At 43.7% G+C, this 21,525-nt stretch overlaps 1 protein-coding gene across 1 annotated transcript in view; it reads left to right on the top strand.

Moving 5' to 3' along the window:
* The window catches only part of LOC309569035 (IgGFc-binding protein-like), a gene marked incomplete at both ends in the record, with an annotated part of 98,475 nt that overhangs the window by 29,937 nt on the left and 47,013 nt on the right, over positions 1-21,525 (top strand). Inside the window, 9 exons of the mRNA XM_082274796.1 lie at positions 1,659-1,996; positions 2,109-2,682; positions 7,322-7,920; positions 9,842-10,409; positions 13,066-13,661; positions 14,240-14,819; positions 14,914-15,113; positions 16,839-16,980; positions 19,263-19,591. Of these exons, the coding sequence (XP_082130922.1) occupies positions 1,659-1,996; positions 2,109-2,682; positions 7,322-7,920; positions 9,842-10,409; positions 13,066-13,661; positions 14,240-14,819; positions 14,914-15,113; positions 16,839-16,980; positions 19,263-19,591 (3,926 nt within the window). The remainder of the gene's footprint in view (positions 1-1,658; positions 1,997-2,108; positions 2,683-7,321; positions 7,921-9,841; positions 10,410-13,065; positions 13,662-14,239; positions 14,820-14,913; positions 15,114-16,838; positions 16,981-19,262; positions 19,592-21,525) is intronic.

Consider the following 21,525-nt stretch of genomic DNA (forward strand, 5'->3'; position numbering starts at 1 on the left):
ATTGTGCTTAGGCATTAGGATTTGTTTTTCCCTAAAGGTTCGTACACACTATAAGAAAATCAGGCGAACATTTTCGTCCAAAGAATTTTCGTACGATTTTCGTATAGTGTATACACAACTTTCCAATTTACTAGGAAAATTCTCGAAGGGACAAACGCCAAAATTTTTCTCGTATGGAAAAAAACGAACGATTTTCGTTTAATGTGTACCGTTTTTGTACAAGAAAAATCAGAAAAGAAAGACTGCGCATGATCAGAAACAATAAACAACAAAAAAAAAAAGCCTTTGTCGTACGAGAATTTTGGTACGAATTTTCGTTCATCGGTTGTTGTGAAACAACGAGGAAAATTGTTTGCCCAATTTTCTTATAGTGTGTACCCCACTTTAGGCATAAAGAGTTTAAGATATTAGTTGGAAATTACCTAACAATTGTCGAACAAAATCTAAAATTAACACATTTTTTACATTAAAATGTCAATCATTGGCCAGTTGTTTAGTACGTTGTTTGGTCGGTGTGACAGACCCAACAAGGACAGAGGCTTTTGGAGGGGACTGCAGGGTAGCCTCTTTCCTATTGGTTGCCTACTTTTTAGAGAAGGCTCTATTCTTGGAAGGTATGTGTTTTGGAGAGAAATGGACTTGAATAAGAAGTGTTAGGGTGCTGGTGATAACCTGACGGCAGAGATAGGCCCCGATGTCCGCTAGAGGGCGGAGCTTGGACGGGAACCCCCAAGGTAAGTGACACAGGCTAGCCTGAGGTGCGGAGTCTAAGTATCCACCGGTTTTCGCCAGAGCCTCTGGTGGTGAGGATGGATTTTGCTGCGTGTGGATACCAGGTCGCGGTCCTCAGAGTCGCCCCACCAAGGGAGAACGGATCAAGGTCGGAAGGCAGGTAAACAGACAAGGGAGATCCGAGAGAATGGTCAAACAAGCCGGGGTCAGGACGGGCAGCAGACGAGCGGAGTCAGGAACAAGCCAAAAGGTCAACAGGAAATCAGCAGGAAACAGGTCACAGGTTCAGGAACAACGGCAGGAGCTGAAGACAAGACAGCAAAGTGCCAATGCATCAGCTTCCTTTAAATAGGCCTTCCTTGGCGCCAAAACGTCTGGGTCAGTGCGTGCAAACGTGAGAACGCATGACGTGCGCATTGGCTAATTCGCGCTAGCCAATTAGCGGTTGCTAACGGGAGCTAATTCGCGCATGCGTATTAGCCAATTAGCAGTTTCTAACAAACAGTTCCTAACAAGAAGCAAGACCACTCCAACGGTCCACCAGGCACACACCTCTGAAGAATAGAGTCACCTCAAAAGCCAGGGCCCATAGTCAATAGGCAAGAAGCTACCCTGGGATTCCGTCCAAAAGCCCCTGTCCTGGTTAGGTCTGTCACAGTTGGGAATTAGTTTGTGTGGCATTTTGGGAAAAAATAATAATTTTGGGGGTTAAACACATTTTTTTTTTTAATTGCTAATTTCCAGAAGAGTTAACTGGTCTAGGAAAAAATAGCCCACAATTTGAAAACGTGTCTCTTCAATTAATCATATTGTATCTTTATCTTATCCTATTTTATCTTATATTATTATCGCTTATTATTATCTTATGCTATCATATCATGACTTTGATTATTATTATCTGTTTGATCCCTATAAAGGTAACTCAGCATCAGCTCCATCTTGCAGCACCGTAAAATGCAGAGCTAAGGAAAAATGCCAAATGGTCAATGGGAAGCCAGTATGCATCCCAGATTCAGAAGCCTACTGCCATGCCGTTGGTGACCCCCATTATCGAACCTTTGATGGATACTTCTATGACTTCCAAGGAACCTGTACTTACACCATCGCCAAGACCTGTAACAGTGACCGCGACCTTCCCACCTTCAACATTGAGGCCAAGAATGAAAACCGAGGCAGCACCCGCGTTGCCTACGTCAGTTATGTCAATGTGCAGGTGTATGATCAAACCATATCTCTAGTGAGATACGAAAATGGTTTTGTGAGGGTAAGTTAAAACTTGGTTGACTTGGAAAGTTGGGTAAAAATCTAACTTTCATCCGTGTGATTTTAGACGTATCTTTCTTTTTATTTATTTTTCTCATTCCACTTCTCCATAGGTGAATAATCAACGTCAACGTTTGCCTATCAATCTGAACGACGGAAAAGTCCTGCTCTATCAATCAGGGAGCTCGGTCGTCATTCAGACTGACTTTTCTTTGAAGGTATTCTATGACTGGAACTCCATACTGAAAGTGTACATCTCCAGCAGCTTCTTCGGAAGTGTCTGCGGCTTGTGCGGAAACTACAACGGAAACCCTTCGGACGATGTGATGTCGCCAGATGGCGTTAAAATTACCAATCTGGTTGATTTTGGAAAGAGCTGGAAAGTGGAGGATGGAGACCGCTTCTGCTGGCACAACTGCAATGGGGAATGCAAGGCCTGCCCTCTTGACACTCAACAAAAATATGCAGGAGAACAAAGCTGCGGCCTGTTGTCTAAAGTTCTCACCGGTCCCTTCGCTAAATGCCACTCGGTCATAGATCCGAAACAGTACGTAGATAACTGTGTGTACGATCTGTGTATGAATGCCGGCTCCAAGCAGATCCTGTGCCAGAGTCTGAAGACCTACGCAGAAGCCTGCCAGAGAAGCAAGGTGGAGATCGGAGAGTGGAGATCCCTCGCTGGATGCCGTAAGTAAAAGCAATTTTACCAAAATATTTTTTCTTTGCACACCAATGACTAGACATGTACAGAAGAATGAAAACATTTCTTCCGTTTCCTTTCCTTTCAAAATGTTTTTTGTTAAATTTTTTTTCATTCATTTTTGGAATTAGTTTTATCAGGGCTTTTTTTCTCAGAGAATAGGTGCAGGAACACCCCTCTTCTGAGTCACCCCTTGTCTCCACCCACTACCCACCTCTGAGCACTGTCCCTTGGTTCCACCCCCTACCCACCTCCCACGCACAACAAAATACCTCACCCAGCAACAAAAGATCCACCCCAGCAACATTAGACTCCCTCCAGTAGCAACAATGGCTCTCCCAGCAACCAGTATCAATAGATCAGCCAATAATAGACCTCTACCTCAACAGGAGATCCATACCAACAACATAAGACCCCCCCCCAGCAACAATAGATCCCCCAGCAGGGACAACAGACCCTCACACAATAATAGATCCCCAAGCAGCTGGCATCAAGAGACCCTCCAACACACCCCACACCCCTTGCTATTACATACATTCAGTGCTGGAGGTGCCGGAACTGCATTCCAACGCGTTCCTGCTGAAAAAAAGCCCTGAGTTTTATTTCATTTAATTTATTCATTTTCTAATTCGACCAAATCGAAAAGTATCGAATCAGCATTCCAATTTGAATTAATCCTATTTGAAATTTGAATGGCAGAAGACGGTTCTATTCTATTCTATTATAATCTATTTTATTATTTTCTATTCTATTCTAATCTATCCTTTTCTATTTTATTCATTTAATGGCTGTGTGTTGAGTTATTTTGAGGGGACAGCAAATTTACACTGTTATACAAGCTGTACACTCACTACTTTACATTGTAGCAAAGTGTCATTTCTTCAGTGTTGTCACATGAAAAGAGAATAAAATATTTACAAAAAATGTGAGGGGTGTACTCACTTTTGTGAGATACTATATACTTGTATATTAGCAGAGCAGTGGATGATATCAGCAGAGCAGAGATTGGTGTTAGTAGTTTTTATTTTTATTTATTTTTTTACAATTTTTTTTAGGAGCCCTGTTAGGGGGCTTTAGTGAAATGTCAAGCGTCTAAACAGAGAAAAAGGAACTCAGCGCCTTTCTCTGCAGCCTCAGCTGCACTGCACAGTGAATGAAGTGCTCTGTGCTAAGCGGCCTCCTGTTCACTCACAAACTAAAGCGTAGTAAATAGTTTACTATGTTTCAGTTAGGAATGTACACAAGAGCGATCTGTACAGATCACTCACTGTGTTCATTCATTCATCCATCCTGAAATAACCCCCCGCAGCAGCGGGCGGTAGAGGAGAGAAGGGAATCTAGCAGAACTACAGGAGAGAGACAGGGGGTGCCAGGAAGCAGGGGAATTGGCATCGCACAGGGTGATTAGCGTGTGCCTAGGCACACCCGGCACACCCTGTGCGCATGGCTATGGATATGACCTAGTAACGCTTTTGTCCCTCCCAAGGGGATTAGATTTACTTCTCCTAGGTCTCTGTATCAGAAATGCTTCCTCCTCCTTCTACTTGCTCCTCCAATCAGCCATGCACATACAGTATAAGTATAAAAATGCTAATAGTGCTTTATCCTTAAAAACACACCTCTTTATTATTTAAAAAAAAATCAATCAGGTAACAAACTCACATTTGTGAGGTGCTCCCAGCGCACCAAACTGTAAACACATCTAATAGTTTTTAAATAGGGGGAAGAAACTGCGCTAAATATCTAGAAAATGGTATAGCGGCAACTTAATATGTGACCAACATCAGATAAACATTAAAAAGGGGGGAAGCTGCGCTAAATGACACAAAACATATAAAGTCCATACAGTCCAAAATGTTTTGATGAATGTGTGAATAATGAAACCAAAAAGTCCTAAAAATATATTCAACCGAATATCCACCCGTGCAGGAATTGAATAAATTTACTGCTTACCAGAAGTAGCAGTATAGTGCGCCTTGTATGGAATAAAGCTGAGCCAGCTGAAAATCTGTGATGGATTCCTCACCAGCGATGGCCGTCCCAGAATCACGATTGGATGGGTGTAGGAATGAAAAATATATACAACATAGCGTGATACTGTATATGATAATGAGTAAATCACTCCCGAATGTGTCAGAAAAAAAGAAAGGTGCTATTAAGCCCACCACCAACACAGGCTGCTTACCAGATAAATAATATATGTAAACAGATAAATAAACAGTGATCCAAAGAATATGAGCCTTGGATAAACCACCACCTTTAGTGCATTGTAATTACCAAATTATTGATATGTGAAGGCAAATAAATGAGCAGCAATTCCAAATGAATGTTGAAAAGCCGTAGGATAAGCCACCACCTGACTCCAAGTGTAATTACCAGATATAAAAGTATATGAGCATATAGGGTAATTCCGGATGGACTCAAGACCTATTAGGGAGTTGCACCAAAATCACCCGCTTACCAGAGATAAGCACTTTCAATGCCAAATTCTGGATACAGATGTCCCTGGAATATGTCCCAGTCTCATAGGCAGAAAACGGTCCCCAATGATGCAAAGGCCGATACACAAATATGGCTCCAAGTATCATAAGGAAATAATGATGGAGATATCCATAGTGTAAATCCGCATTTATTAAAACGAAAAGTAAAAGTATTGCACTTACATCAAAAATCTCGGAAAAGCGCTAAATCGAAGCTACCGGCCGGACAGCTCCAAACACCCGCCTGAGTGTCTCACAATGGTGACGTCAGCACGCCGCGACCGACGTACGTTTCGTCAAAGGATGACGTTCTCAATAGTTTGTATTGTAAAAGCTTTATACTAGATATGGGCCCAACAACCCCCTGGTCGATTTGCTGCAGAACTCCCAATCCGGGGGAAAGTTCTAACCCGAAAAGCGAACCCCAATTAAATCAATGGAAGTCGAACAGGAAAAATCAATAGTGCCCATTTTAAAGACTTATTTCCAAGTAATTGGAAAAAAATGGTTATGGGGGTCCGGATACCGCCCTGGGGGACATGCATCAATGCAAAAACCATTTTTTAAAAACAATCGTCTTCTTAGGAGCAGTGACGATGGATTTATATTGAGGGAGGCTATTTTTTTAAATTTTTTAATAAAGAATTTGTCAAAAACTAGTTTTTGACACTTTTTTGGTGAATGGGTAGGGGTACGTTGTACCTGATACTCATTCATATGGGGGGGCCCAAAAGCACCCCGCCCTAAAGCACCTACCCGCCCATATTGAGGGCATGTATCCTGGTAAGATTCAGGAGAGGGAGGCATTCTCGCCCCCCTCCCCCTTTTCTGACCTGCCAGGCTGCATGCCCGGCTAAGGGTCTGGTATGGATTTTTGGGGAAGGTGGAGCCTTTTTTTTTTATTTTGCCAGTTTTTTTCCCAGCTGTCAGCAGGGAAGCCCATTGACAGCTGATCACTCATCAGTTGTTAAGGACGCTGTGGCTGGCATCCCGGCCCCGCTACTTAACAACCAGCTTACACTGCACCCTGATTGGGCAAAGCTTTGCCCAACCAGGGTACAGAATTCACTTTGCAGCGCTCAGTGCTCTGCAGGATTTTATTTTTATTCAGCTGTCAGCAGGGAAGCCCATTGACAGCTGATCACTCATCAGTTGTTAAGGACGCTGTGGCTGGCTTCCCGGCTCCACTACCTAACAACCAGCTTACACTGCATCCTGATTGGGCAAAGCTTTGCCCAACCAGGGCTCAGAATGCACTTTGCAGCGCTCAGTTCTCTGCAGGATTTTATTTTTATTCAGCTGTCAGCAGGGAAGCCCATTGACAGCTGATCACTCATCGGTTGTTAAGGACGCTGTGGCTGGCTTCCCGGCTCCACTACCTAACAACCAGCTTACACTGCACCCTGATTGGGCAAAGCTTTGCCCAACCAGGGCACAGAATGCACTTTGCAGCGCTCAATACTCTGCAGGATTTTTTTTTTATTCAGCTGTTAGCAGGGAAGCCCATTGACAGCTGATCACTCATCGGTTGTTAAGGACTCTGGCACTTTGCAGCACTCAGTGGCGGGGTGAACACCCTGCAAATTTGTGTGTTCGGTGAACAGCTGAACAGGCAAATGTTCAGATCAAACTCATGCTCGGGCCGAACCATTTGCCCAACACTACTATATACACCATAGTGATAGATTCCAGGGTTCTGGTTTACCGCAAATCCTCGGCTTCCACTGTACGAGCATCGTGACGTCAAAACCCCTCCCCTACATGTTGCGCCACAGGGTCACGTGGCTTCCTCAGGGGGCTATACGATGATGACTGATGTTCTACTAGGAGTGGATGAATATAGTCAGGAGATGGCTGGAGGATGGAGGAGATTAGCATCACTGAGATGCAAAAAAAGATAAGAAAAAAAAAATCTTCATTTGTTTTAATTGCATACAACTTTATATTGGAAAAACAAAAAATATAAAAAAAATATATATAAAAAAAAAAAAAATTAGTTGGCTTAAAAATTATTAGGAAAGGAACAGGAAAAATTAAACACTATAATCCATGATGGTTTAAAATGTATCACTTGGTACTGCTATGACAATGTAAGGGTACCATTAATGACATGAACATGTATTAACCAACTCAATGTTTCCCACAGCAATGCAATGTCCTGCAAACAGCGAATACAAATTATGCTCCAAAGCCTGTCCGGCCACATGTAACGATGATGCCACTCCAGCCATGTGTGCTGATTTGTGTGTGGAATCTTGCCAGTGTAAGGAAGGCTACGTGCTGGATGAAGGAAAATGTGTACCCAAGGCCAACTGTGGCTGCATCTATCAAGGAAAACTCTACGCTCCCAATGAGAAATTCTGGGGGGATAAAAAGTGCGAGCAGCAGTGCACCTGCAACCCCACCACCAAGAAAGTAGAATGCAAAGCCACCCGCTGCAAGTCTTCTGAGACCTGTTCAGTGGTGAACGGCATCCAGAATTGCTACCCTCTCTCATATGGCACTTGCTCCGCCTCCGGAGACCCCCACTACATCAGCTTTGATGGGTTAAGGTTTGACTTCCAGGGCACATGCATCTACCAATTGGCAGGACTTTGCAAGAAGTCGGATGATTTGGTGGACTTCCAGGTCAACGTTCGGAATGAATTCCGGGGCAGCAAAGTTGTGTCCTACACCTCTGCAGTGCAAATCAAGTTGTGTGATTTCGATTTTTCCATTGAAAGGCGGTACAAGGACAGGATTCTGGTGAGCCTTCAGTTTTATACATTTCTAGATCAGGGTTTCTTAGACTGTTTATCATTCCAGACCCCCAATGAATTTCCCAATAACAGAATAACAACAAAAATATCCAGAAAAACGCATTACAAAAAAGTTATACATTGATTTGCATTTTAATGAGTGAAATCCCCTCGCAAAACATGACTTAGTAGTTGGTGGCAAAACCCTTGTTGGCAATCAGAGGCCAGACGTTTCTCGTAGTTGGCCACCAGGTTTGTCCACATCTCAGGAGGGAATTTGTCCCACTCCTCATTGCAGATCCTCTCCAAGTAATTAGGTTTCTCGGCTGACGTTAGGTAACTCGAACCTTCGGCTCCCTCCACATATTTTCTATGGGACTAATATCTGGAGACTGGCTAGGCCACTTGTGCTTCTTCTTGAGCCACTCTTTTGTTGCCTTAGCCGTGTGTTTTGGGTCATCGTCATGTTGGAATACCCATCCATGAACTATTTTCAATACTTTGGCTGAGGGAAGGAGGTTCTCACCCAAGATTTGACAGTACATGGCCCCATCCATCATCCCTTTGATGTGGAGAAGTTGTCCTGTCTCCTTAGCAGAAAAACACCTGAAATGCTTTCACCTTCCATGTTCGATGGTGGAGATGGTGTTCTTGGGGTCATAGGCAGCATTCCCGCTTCTCCAAACACGGGGAGTTGAGTTGATGCCAAAGAGCTTGATTTTGGTCTCATCTGACCACAACACTTTTACCCAGTTCTCCTCACAATCATTCCAGATGTTTCATATCAAACTTCAGACGGGCCTGCACTTGTGCTTTCTTGAGCAGGAGGACCACGCCGGCGCTGCAGGATTTCAGTACTTCATGGCGTAGTGCACAGGTGTCAAACACAAGGCCCGCGGGCCGAATGTGGCCCCCCAGGCCATTTCACGTGGCCCTTGCACCTCTCCTGCAGCTGCGGCACCCCCCTTCTTCCTGGCAGTAGCACAAGGTAAGGGGGTGCATTGTAATGTAAGGAAGGGTGGGTGACTCTTGACTTCTGATGGTGGGGGGGCTCTTGACATCTCAAGTAAAGGTGTAAGGGGGTGTGGGGTGCTCTGGACATCTAATCTGACAGATATAACCGGCCCTTTGAGGGTAACCATAATGCTGATGCGGCCCACGATTAAATTGAGTTTGGCACCCCTGGCGTAGTGTGTTAATAATTGTTTTCTTGGTGACTATGGTCCCAGCTGCCTTGAGATCATTGACAAGAGTCTCCCATGTAGTTCTGGGCTGGTTCCTCACCGTTATCATGATCATTGAAACTCCTTGAGGTGAGATCTTGCATGGAGCCCCAAACCGAGGGAGAGTGACAGTTTTTTTGTGTTTCTTCTATTTGGGAATAATCGCACCAGCTGTTGTCACCCTCTCACCAAGCTGCTTGGCGATGATCTTGTAGACCATTCCAGCCTTGTGTAGGTCTACATCCTTGGACAGCTCTTTGGTCTTGGCTATGATGGAGAGATTGGAATCTGATTGATTGATTGATTGCTTCTGTGGAAAGGTGTCTTTTATACAGGTAGCAAGCTGAGATTAGGAGCACTCCCTTTAAGAGAGTATTCCTAATCTCAGCTCGTTACTTGTATAGAAGACATCTGTGAGCCAGAAATCTTGCTGATTGATAGGGAAGCAAATACTTATTTCACTCATTAAAACGCAAATCAATTTATAACTTTTTCGAAATTAGTTTTTCTGGATATTTTTGTTATTCTGTCTCTCACTGTTAAAATAAACTGACCATTAAAATTATAGACTGATAATTTTTTTGTCAGTGGGAACATGTATATAATCAGCAGGGGATCAAATACTTTTTTCCCTCACTGTATGTTTTCTTTAACAGGGGATGGTGATCTATCAGTTTTATACAATTCACTGTTATTTTTCTACAGGTTAATGGAATTTTAACCAACCTGCCGTTCGTTGTCGACAACGGCAAGCTTTCTATCTACAAACAAGGCTTCTTCGCTGTCCTCCAAACCAGCTTTGGTCTCCGTGTGACCTACAACTGGGACAGCCGTGTCGCTGTCACTGTTCCAAGCACTTACGCCGGAGCTGTGTGCGGTCTTTGCGGTAACTTTGATGGTAAGAAGGAAAATGATCTCACAACGAAAAGCAACCAACTGGCCGCCACGCCACTCATCTTCGGAAACAGCTGGAAGGTGCAGAATGTCCCAGGTTGCTATGAAGAGGACAAGGGACAATGTACCAGGTTAACCCAACTGGAACTATTCCATAACAACAACAAGCAGGGCTGTGGAATACTCAAAGATAAGACCGGGCCTTTCCGTGAATGTCATGCCAAGATTAACCCTGATGGCTACTACAAGAACTGTGTGTATGACGCTTGCTTCTTTGAAAACAGACCAGACGTCATTTGCAAAATTGTTGCCAGCTATGCCAAAGATTGTCAAGAGGCTGGAGTCACCATCTATCCATGGAGAACAAACAAGTTCTGCAGTAAGTTGACCTGTCGTGTTCTGAAAATTAGCTTCTGTAGTAATTTTATATTTAGTGCTTACTCATTTAAATATCACCTTCCAGTCATAGTTTCATATCACTGAAGCCTTAAGAGTTGAAAAGCAAATTTAATTTAAAGTAACCTACTGTTTTTCTCTATTATTAGTACTAAAGATGGCCAAATATACATAGATTGGGTGGCCAATCCAATATCGAAGTCCCTATCTGTAGATCCCAATTATAGCTATTTTTTTTAAAAGATGGTGGCAACTTCCTCAGTTGAAAGTCATATTCTAGGTTAGGTTTTTTTAAAAAATAAAAATAATAAGCATGTAATACTTACCTGCTTTGTGCAATGTTTTTGCACAGAGCAGTCCTGTTCCTCTTATTCTCGAGTCCCCTGGCGGCGCTCCTGACTCCTCCCCTTTGCCCGGTGCCCCCAATAGCAGGCTGCTTGCTATGGGGGCACTGGTGCGTGCTCGCTCTCGAGTCCCGCTCTATGCGTCCATAAGACACGTAGAGCCGTGGCTCGGCCCCTCCCCCTACTCTCTCCTCATTGGCTCACTGGGTGTGAACAAATGGCTCCCGCTTCTGTCTCAAGCCAACGAGGTGAGAGAGAGAGACCCAGGACAGCCGAAGCTCCCGTGCACATTGCTGGATCGAGAGGGGGCTCCGATGACTATTGGGGGGGGGGGGGCTGTGGGGGAAGCAACACACAGAAGGTTTTTTATCCTTCATGCAAACCTTCAGCCTTTACAACCACTTTAATCCACCAAACTCTAACTATACCAGAAACCTCACTTGTGGGTAGAATTGCTGTATAAACAGACACAGGAGACACAGCTTGTCTTCATAGTACCTCAACCGCCATAGACCCTTCATAGTTCATACTGACATGGACCCTGTTTACAAATGATTTATATTATATTATATTATATTATATTATATTATATTATATTATATTATATTATATTATATGGACAGGTACTATAGCTGGCTGCTGTGTTTTTCACCTACTGTATAGCAGCCCCCTTTCCCATAAGGCAAGCAGGCCTACTGATACTCCATTGCCCCCAGGTCTTATATGGTTGAGTAGAGGTCAATTAAAAATGCAAAACTACAGTGCTGATGTGGCCCCTCAGACACCAAGGATAGGTACCAATTAGAGTTTAATGGTCTCTAAAATCAGTTACTATTGGTGATGGTGGCAGCTCCCCTAAGAAAGGTCCTGAGTCAAACTAATGCACATATAAAAACAGGTGAGAGAGGGCACCTCCAAATTAATGTAAACCTGTTTGTTAAAATGAGATAATAAATAGAATAATGCACTCACAGAGTATTAAGAAGAAATCAGCATATCCTGGATAGAAGAGTTGTCATCTGAGAAGAAGCAGAGATCAGCAGGCAAGCGGCTGGCAAATGCAATGTTCAACTGGGAAGCTGCTTGGTGTATGAAGGGGGGAACCGCTGTTAAGGTGGGAGCTGGAAACCAAGCTTTCCAACAAGCGTGGTGACTTTTGCATCTCCTCCGTCCACCCACTCAGGGATGATGTCAATTCATAAGGAGGCTTTTTTCAAATATGAGCTATCAAAGTATAATGTACAATATTGGTTCCAACATGGGGAGAACTGCTGTTATGCTGGGAGCTGGAACATAAGCTGTCTGGCTAGCGTTGAGGCTTTCGGGACTCCTGCGCCTGCTAGGCAACAATCGGCTCATCTCAGGGATAACGTTACTCAGTAAGGGCAAGGTTACACACGCTCTGCCCCATTTGTCAAGTCCATTAGGAGGCATTTTCAGTTATGAGCTATCAAAGTTGCAAATATGGTTCCAGCATTACTATGATCTCCATAAATACTTGGTTTGACCAGTAGAGGAACTCAAATAGTCTGTACAGAGACCTGATTTTAACCCAATTGAACACCTTTAGAATTAGGGTGCCGATTACGAGCCAGGTCTTCTCATCAAACATTAGTACTGGACCTTGCTAAAGCTTTTTGGATAAAAGGGGACACACTCCAACAGACATACTTGAAAATCTTGTAAAAAGTGTGGAGGGTGTTAAAACTGCAAAAGGGGCTTTAGAATGGGATGTCCAACAAGCTCATAAATGGCAATTTTCCACTGCAAGTACCGGCTCGGCTCTACTCGGCCCTGCTTGGCCCTGCTTGGCCCGGTTTGCTTTTCCACTGCTAGTACCGCATGGTACGGTGTTGGAACGGTTCGGTACGGTACGGTATGGTTTGCTTTTCCACTAAAGTAGTACTAAAGTTAAGTGGGTGGGATAACAACAGGGTGGGTGGGATTCTCTGACCAATCAGTGGCTAGTAGTGACTGCATGCAAAGGATTGTGGGATATGGTACCAGGTATGGTACCTCTTGGAACCACAATCAAGGTGGTACTGTTTTTGAGAGCCGTACCGTTCGGTTCCATGCAGTGGAAAAGCACCGCCGTACCGTACCGAACCGTTCCTACACCATACCATGCGGTACCAGCAGTGGAAAAGCACAAAAGTGAGCCATGCTTTTCCATGCAGTGGAAAAGCGCCAATAGATTTGGTGATCACTGATCAGGAGTCTACAAGCTTCTAGCTATATACTAGCAATATATACCTACATTATACCTAACAATTTTTGTCACTTTGTTCCTCCTAGGTCCAAATTGTCCAAAGAACAGCCACTATGAAGTCTGTGCATCAGGATGCGCTCCAACTTGTCTCTCTCTCTCCCCTCCATTGGGATGCAACCCTGAATGTTCTGAAGGATGCCAGTGTGACGATGGCTTTATCCTTAGCGGAGGAGACTGTGTTCCTATTTCCAAGTGTGGTTGCAGGTACAATGATAAATACTACAAGGTGGGTGAAGTATTTTACCCCAGTGGCCTCTGCAACCAGAAGTGCGTATGTACAGAGAGCGGAACTGTAGAGTGCAAAGCTTTCACTTGTGGTGCCAACGAAGAGTGCAAAGTGATTGATGGAGTCCAGAAATGTCAGCCAGTAGGCTCGGCACAGTGCTCCGCAGCTGGTGACCCCCACTACATGTCATTCGATGGACGGGCATTTGACTTCCAAGGCACCTGTACCTACACCTTGTCCAAGACCGTGACAAACAATGCCAATCTGGTACCTTTTGCCATCAATGTGAAAAATGAAAAATGGGGCAACGGGCGTGTGGCCGTTACTAAACTTGTGTCTTTTGAAGTCTATGGCTATAATCTCATTCTTCAGTATGAAGTTCGTGGGCGAATTTTGGTAAGTAATAGTAATAATGATCATCATGCAACACCTTTCTAAATGGTATTAACCTAGTTGGTGCTGCAACTTGAAAATGTGTTCACACTTAGGGGGAAGAGGAGTTGCTGACTGACTGCTGGTATGGGGCTAAGCTGCTGAGGTATTACTGGGAGGGGGATGCAAGGTAAACTAAGCTGCTGAGTTATTGTTGGGAGGAGGGAGCAGGGTGACCAGAACTACTGGTCTGATTTACTACCAAGAGAAGGAGCAGGGGGAACTGCTAGGTGTCTGCTGTGATGGGGAGCTGAGCTGCTTAGAGAATTACTTCAATGCCTCTGCTGTGAACTTTGAGAATACATTGCTCCACAGTATCTGCAGCTACAGAGGTCAGTGAGTGCTTGCAAATATTATGTAAGTATTTGAATGCTTATAGATTGGCTACTGGCTCACTTTAAGGCAAAAAAGGAAAAAGATTATGTAAATTGTTTCTAATATTTAGCATCTGTCAATCTAATTGAAAGTGAAATACATTTTTTTTATAAAGTGTGTCTACACCTGAAATAGGATTTTAATCTGTACATTATTTATCTTTATAGATCAATGGGGTTTATAATAACATCCCAATAAATTTGGAAGATGGTAAAATCCGGGTCTTCCAACACGGTAAAAGAGTGATCATTGACACTGACTTCGGGGTTCAGGTCAATTATGACCTTGTCTACCATGTAATAGTTACTGCCCCAGGAAACTACAAGAATCAGTTGGGTGGTTTGTGTGGTAACTTCAATAGTGACAGACAAGATGACTTCCAGCTCCCGGATAAGTCAGTGACAACAGATGCTACTGCATTCGGAGCTTCCTGGAAGGTCCAGATCCCTGGGGTCACTTGTGATGATGGCTGTGGTGGTAATGGCAACCCATGTCCGGCATGTGATGATAGAAAGAAAGAGATCTTCAAGACTGAAAACTACTGTGGGTTCCTGAAGAAGCCTGGAGGTCCTCTGAGTGCCTGCTATGGTACTATTAATCCCGACACTTACTTCAACAACTGTATCTTTGACCTGTGTGCTGCTGCAGGCGATGGGGACATACTTTGCCAGAGCATTCACAGCTATGTTGCTGCATGCCAAGCAGCTGGAGTCACCATTCAGCCTTGGAGAACTGAAGCCTTCTGCCGTGAGTTGTGTTTTCATTTATTTTTTATTTCATACAGATTTTCCAATGAGTTAAAAATAATAATGTCCACTATCATCTTGATTTCTCATTATAGCATTGACCTGCCCAGCCAACAGCAAATACAAAGTTTGTGCTGATGTGTGCTCCTCAACTTGTGCCGGTATTACTGACCCCGCCAAATGTCCCGAAACCTGCTCAGAAGGCTGCGAGTGCAACGATGGCTTCTTCTTTGATGGAAAGAATTGCGTGTCAATGGAGAATTGTGGCTGTTTTGAGGATGGAAAATATTATCAGGTGGGCACTTCTGAAGGTTGTCCAAGCATCATAGGGATTAAGCGTGTATGGTCATTCTAAACAAAACTTTTGGATGGAGTAGGAAATGGTCAGAATAGGTCAGGTTTTCAAGGCTGCCTGTGTGCCCATTGGGGAAAATTCAACTTATTTCTTGTCCCATTGACAACTGTCGCTAGAAAATAAAGTGAGGGGGAATCTTCCAAATGGGAACACAGACAATGATAAACCCCAACAGTGGTTTCTTACCCTTCTCTGATCTTTTGCTTTAACCACTTTACCACCGGAGGACTTTGCTGTCTTATGTCCAGGCCACTTTTTGCGATTCGGCACTGTGGGACTTTAACTGACAATTGCGCGGTCGTGCGACACCGTACCCAAACTAAATTTACGTCCTTTTTTTCCCACAAACAGAGCTTTTTTTTGGTGGTATTTGATCACCTGTGCGATTTTTACTTTTGGCGCTATTAACAAAAAAAGAGCGTAAATTTTGAAAAAATAACAATATTTTTCACATTTTTTTATATGAAATCCCCCCCCCCCCCCAAAAAAAAAATGTAAAAATCTAAAATTTTTTACATTTTTGGCCAATTTGTTTTCTGCTACCTATGTTTGGTAAAGAAAAAAAAATCACAATAAGCGTATTTTGATTGGTTTGCGCAAAAGTTATTGCGTTTACTAACTAAGGGAAAGATTTCTGTCATTTTTGGTGTTTTTTTTTAAACGAGTAATGGCGGCGTTCTGCGATTTTTTTTTTGCAGGACTGCTACATTGCGGTGGACAGATCGGACCCTTGACTGACATTTTTGACACTTTTGGGGGTACCAGTGACATTACTGCAGTAATCAGTGCTATAAATATGCACTGTTACTGTAAAAATGACACTGGCAGGGAAGGGGTTAATTTTATTGGAGAGGGAGGGGTTAATGTATGCCTGGTGCTTACTGACGTGTGTGGGGGGAGGTGACTGAGTGACACAGGGACAGATCGAAGGTTCAGCTATGCTGAACCCTGCACTCTGACCCTGCCTGTCACTTCAGAGATCCGCCCACTTTGTGTACACAAGCGGGCGGATCTCCAGACTTGATTCCCCGACGATCGGGGAAGAGCAGCGGCGATCGCCGCCGCCCCTCCCCTGGCCCGACTCCCGCTGTGACTGAATATAGCGGGAGCGAGCCTCCGGCGGCGCATGCGCGTCGCCCACAAGGGGAGGAGTCCAGCGACGTTGGTCTACGTCGCTGGACGGGAACGAGCCACATTGCTGCAGTACGGTCAACGTGACTGGTCGGCAAGTGGTTAAAAGATTTACCACAGTGGGAAAAGCATGATATGATGTGAAATAGCTAAATTAAATTAAAACAACATAATACTTGGGTCCTCATTAGAAAATAAAGAAAATAGTTTGAAAGAGATTTGGTTTTTAATATAATATTTAATATTTAATAATATTTAATATGTAATTAAATTAAAATAATAATACTATTTAATATTTAATATAGGTGATTTCCAAAAGAACTCCACTTTAGATATGGTACCATTCTTCTGTGTATATATAATTCGTATTTTTATAAATTTTTTGCCAATTTGCAATAGATATTCATCATACTGTCTACATTTCTATAATTTATCGATCTTTACGCTTAAAATATATATTTTTTTTGTTTGTTTTTTTTTTAACTGGTAATACTATCATCAAATATTATGTTAAAAATCTATTTACCGCCACAGCCTAATGAGCAAGTCTTATCTGATGACTGCAAGCAAACTTGCACATGTAGTGCAGCAGGTGGGCTCATGTGTGAAGACACCGGTTGCGCAGCCGATGAGGAATGTAAGATTAAAGATGGAGTCGTCAAATGTATTAACAAAGGTAATGTTTTTGAATTGCGATGAAACCTTACAAAAAAAAGAACTTGTGAAAACTCCTAAGATTTAAAAACAAATGGGGATGTGCTGAGCCCAACAGTTTAGTCACCTGAAATGCATCCCAATTATTTGCATTTGGAAAGATAGTGCCTTGTTTTGACCAGTCCAATATGGGACCATCCAAAATTTGGACAATCCCATTAGAATTTGAACTTTTTGGGATGAAATCCAATGTATGTGTTTATTCAGTATTAGGGATGCACCAATACCAATTGTTTTACAATGAGTACGAGTATTGATGCTTTTCTTTTAGTACTCGCCTAAACCAATTACCGATACCTACTACAACGGTTTTATCACGTACCTGGAGATAAGCCTGACACTGTGAGGAAGGCCTCCCTTGCGCCTCCGACTCGGGACCCCTGATAGTGCAGACAGGGGACACCTGAGTGTAGAGTAGCACGAGCGCCTGGAGACTTGCTTGGAGCGGACGGTGGCTACCAGTGAAGGTTGCCAGAGAAGTCTGATGAGCAGGGTGTTGAGCAGGCAGCAGGTGCTGGAAGCAGGGGTTCCTGGGTAACAGGAGGAGCTTCCTATGCAGGATGGATGAATCTGGAAATGACAGAAGCGTGGTAAGACAAGCCGGGTCAGGAGCCAATCGGAAACGTAGAAGCCAGTAGGAGTAGACAGGAAGAGAGGTCACGGTACAAGCCAAGGTCGGTGCAGGTGGAGATCAGAGAATCGCCAGGACATGCCGGGTCTGGAACTTAGGAACAAGATGCAGGTAAACAGGTAACAGGTATTCAAGGCTGAAGACAAAGCAGCACTAGAGCAGTGCAATGTCTGGGTTTAAATAGTCCCTGTGGTGCCAATGTCTAACGTACGTTCGCGTACCCGCGAACGTGCGTGCGCAGTGCACGTTCGTGTACTTGCGAACGTGCGTGCGCGGTTGCGCGAGTTCGCGCATGCGCATTGGCCATTGTCCGGTTTCTGACAGGAACATGTCTTTGTACAGCAGACGTTCTCTTACAGGTTTTGTTTACACTTCATCTGTCAGCAATAGTACAAAGCATTAAATAGTTATTTACAAATTACATTTTTTTTTTTTTAAATTTTGTGCAAATGCTTAGTATCGTCAACTATACTGGTATCGGTGCAACTCTATTCAGTATACTGTTTGTATGTTCTCATACCATGCAGAAAACTTTGGAAACATTTAATTTTTGCATTTTGTTTTATCACGAATGCATGATAGCTTACATTTTTGGGGGTTTGTATTCGATATGTGCAGAGAGAGAGATCACACAAATTCTTATAAGTTACAAATAATAGTAATTATTAATAATTACTAATAAACATTTAAAAAAAGTAATGACAGATGTAGATAATAATATTAGAAAATCTAACAAGAATATTTACCAAGATGCTGTTTCGCCACAGTGTCCCCCCTCCCCTCATGATAACATGGCTGATGACCAGTTTCAGATGCATGCCTTATGGGCAGGGCCGGCCTTAGGTGTTCAGGCGCCCTGTGCGAGCTAATCCTGTAGCGCCCCCCCCCGCATATTTTCTTGCACTTTTTTGCACTTTATTTGACTTTTCTTTTTTATGATCACTAATAACTTAGCCCCCCTTACATTAGAGACCCCTCACAGAGCCCCCCTTACATCAAATACCCCTTTACATTAGAGATCCCCACAGAGCCCCCCCTTACATCCAAGACCCCCTTACATTAGAGACCCCCCACAGAGCCCCCCCTTACATCAGAGACTCCCCACACAGAGCCCCCCTTACATCAGAGAATCCCCACACAGAGCCCCCCTTACATCAGAGACCCCCCCACACAGAGCCCCCCTTACATCAGAGACCCCCACACTGAACTTCCAGGCCGCGGTCGCCGCTTACCTCCCGCTGTGCGGCCTGATCATCTGCGAGCTGTGATGGCCGCACGGCGCCCCTGTTGCCCATGGCGCCCTGTGCGGCCGCACAGCTCGCACACCCCAAAGGCCGGCTCTGCTTATGGGAGCTCTGATGTGGAACTGAAAGTTCCAAGTTATAGATGTAGCATATAGACGTGTGTGTGAGGAACGATCAACCCCTGGCCAATTCCTCTTGGACGCAAAATGACCTTTTAAGGATCTGGTCAGTTTATAGTGACATTCCTTTGGTATGAGTCAGCTACGGTAACCAGGATCCCCAGAATATTAGAGGCTTTCTTAAATATATTTGTAATCTTTAATAAGGAAATATGAAATTTCCCCATCAGCATTTCATTATTTTTTTCAGATCCATGCAAGTCTGTCACATGTAGAGTCAAGGAAACATGCAAGATCCAAAATGGAAATGCAGTCTGTGTCCCAGATTTCACGGGAACCTGCTGGGCTTGGGGAGACCCCCATTACCACACTTTTGATGGCTACAACTATGACTTCCAGGGCACCTGCACATATATCCTATCTAAATATGATGGTAACGATGCTGGCTTGGTGCCTTTTACTATTGAGGAGAAGAACGACAACAGAGGTAGCCAGGCTGTGTCATATGTCAGAACCGTCAATATCTATGTGTACAACAACAAGATCACCCTTTTCAAGGGCGAATTTGGTAAAGTTAGGGTAAGTAGTCATAAAGATAGTAAACACATAATTTGTTTGAGGAACATTTAACACAATGTTATATTGTATACCCAGTAGCAGCTTATGACATGTAAACCGGGCTTGTTTAGTAATGTTGAAGATGATTTTCTACTTATCCAAATGACTTCCTCCATTTTTACAAGTAAACTAAGTATACCTTTCATGCACTTTGATGGGGAGCCTTAGATGTTGCAACAGGTGTGTGCTGGGTTCATATGAGAGCCAGAGATAAAGCTCAGAGCCCCACCCTCCCGAGTGAGTTAGTGTGTTAAGGGAACCATGAGAGGTGCTGGTGTGCTCCATGGTGTCCAGGTTGGGACAGAGCCAAGGCCCGAGACTGAGACAGAGCCTGTGAGGGGCAGAAGCAGAAAGGTAGCTGTACAGAGAGTCCATGAGGGACAAGAGTAGAAAAGTGGCTGTACAGAAAGAGTCCACGAGGGACAAGAGCAACTAGGAAGCTGTAATGAAGACAAAGAGCTGTGCAGCTTCTGTGCATAAACATTGGGACGTGTTTCATGGTCAGGAAGACAAACAAGGTACTAAAGTTTAGGAGGGACACTGAAGAGGTACTTGGAGCAGTAGAGCTGCCACAAAACACCAGTGGGAGAACTTCCAGGATCGCAAAGGTCAAACTTGGCATTCCCCTGGCATTCCCCCACCGTGGGGAGGCCTCAAGATGGCAGGAAGGGGGCCCACTGCAGAACTTGGGAAAGGGTCTCACTGCGGGACGGTAATAAAGGACCTCCCAACGAGAGTAAAGGGCCCCAGGATCAGTGGGAATAGCCCCAGGCTTGAAGGGAAGGGCCCAGCCAGGGGTTCGGGGGGCCCTTCATGGTTTCTTGCACCGGGGCCCTGAAGGTTCTAGTAACACCTCTGTGGGCAGGAAGTCGAGTGAGGGCAAGATGGCCCCCACTCGACTCTTTGTCCTTGGAGGTCTGGAGAGACGTCAAACGTCACTTCCGTACTACGGCTTGAAAGGACCAATTTTTTTTTTAATTTTTTGTTTTTTATGCTTTTAAGTGCAAATGGAAGATGTGAGGTCTTTTTGACCCAGATCTCACTTTAAAAAGGACCTGTCCTGCTTATTTATATTACAAGGGATGCTTACATTCCTTGTAATAGGAATAAAAGTGATCAAAATAAAAAAATTTTTTAAAGGGAAACTGTAAAAATAAAAAGTAAAATAAACAAGAAATGTTTTTTTTTCTAAAGCGCCCCATCCCTCCGAGCTCACACGCAGAAGTGAACGCATACGCAAGTCGCGCCCACCTATGTACACGGTGTTCAAACCACACATGTGAGATATCGCCGCGGTCATTCAAGTGAAAGCAATAATTCTAGCACTAGACCTCCTCTGTAATTCTAAACTGGTAACCTGTAGAAATTGTTAAAGCGTCGCCTTTGGAGATTTTTAGGTACCAACGTTATTTGCAATTCCACGAGCGTGCCCAGTTTTGAAGCATGACATGTAAGGTATCAATTTACTTGGCGTAACTCCATCTTTCACATTATAGTGAAAAAAGGGTACCCTCAAGAGCCTGCCACCATCGTAATAAATAATAGAAAAAAGCTACAAGCTCTCCCAACAGGAGCTCCTGTGTAAAAAGTGTGGACTTTAACCACTTAAGCCCCGGAGGATTTGGCTGCTAAAGGACCAGGGTTTTTTTGCGATTTTTTTATTGCGTGACTTTAACGGACAATTGCGCGGTCGTGCAACGCTGTACCTAAACGAATTTGACGTCCTTTTTTTTCCCACAAACAGAGCTTTCTTTTGGTGGTATTTGATCACCAGTGCGATTTTTTGATCATGCGCTATAAACAAAAAAAGAGGGTAAATTTTGCAAAAATAACAATATTTTTCACATTTTTTTTTATATGAAATTCCCCAAAAAAAATGTAAAAATCTAAATTTT

The sequence above is a fragment of the Pelophylax lessonae genome (genome assembly GCF_965119305.1).
Source record: "Pelophylax lessonae genome assembly, chromosome: 12".
Classification (NCBI taxonomy): Eukaryota; Metazoa; Chordata; class Amphibia; order Anura; family Ranidae; genus Pelophylax; species Pelophylax lessonae.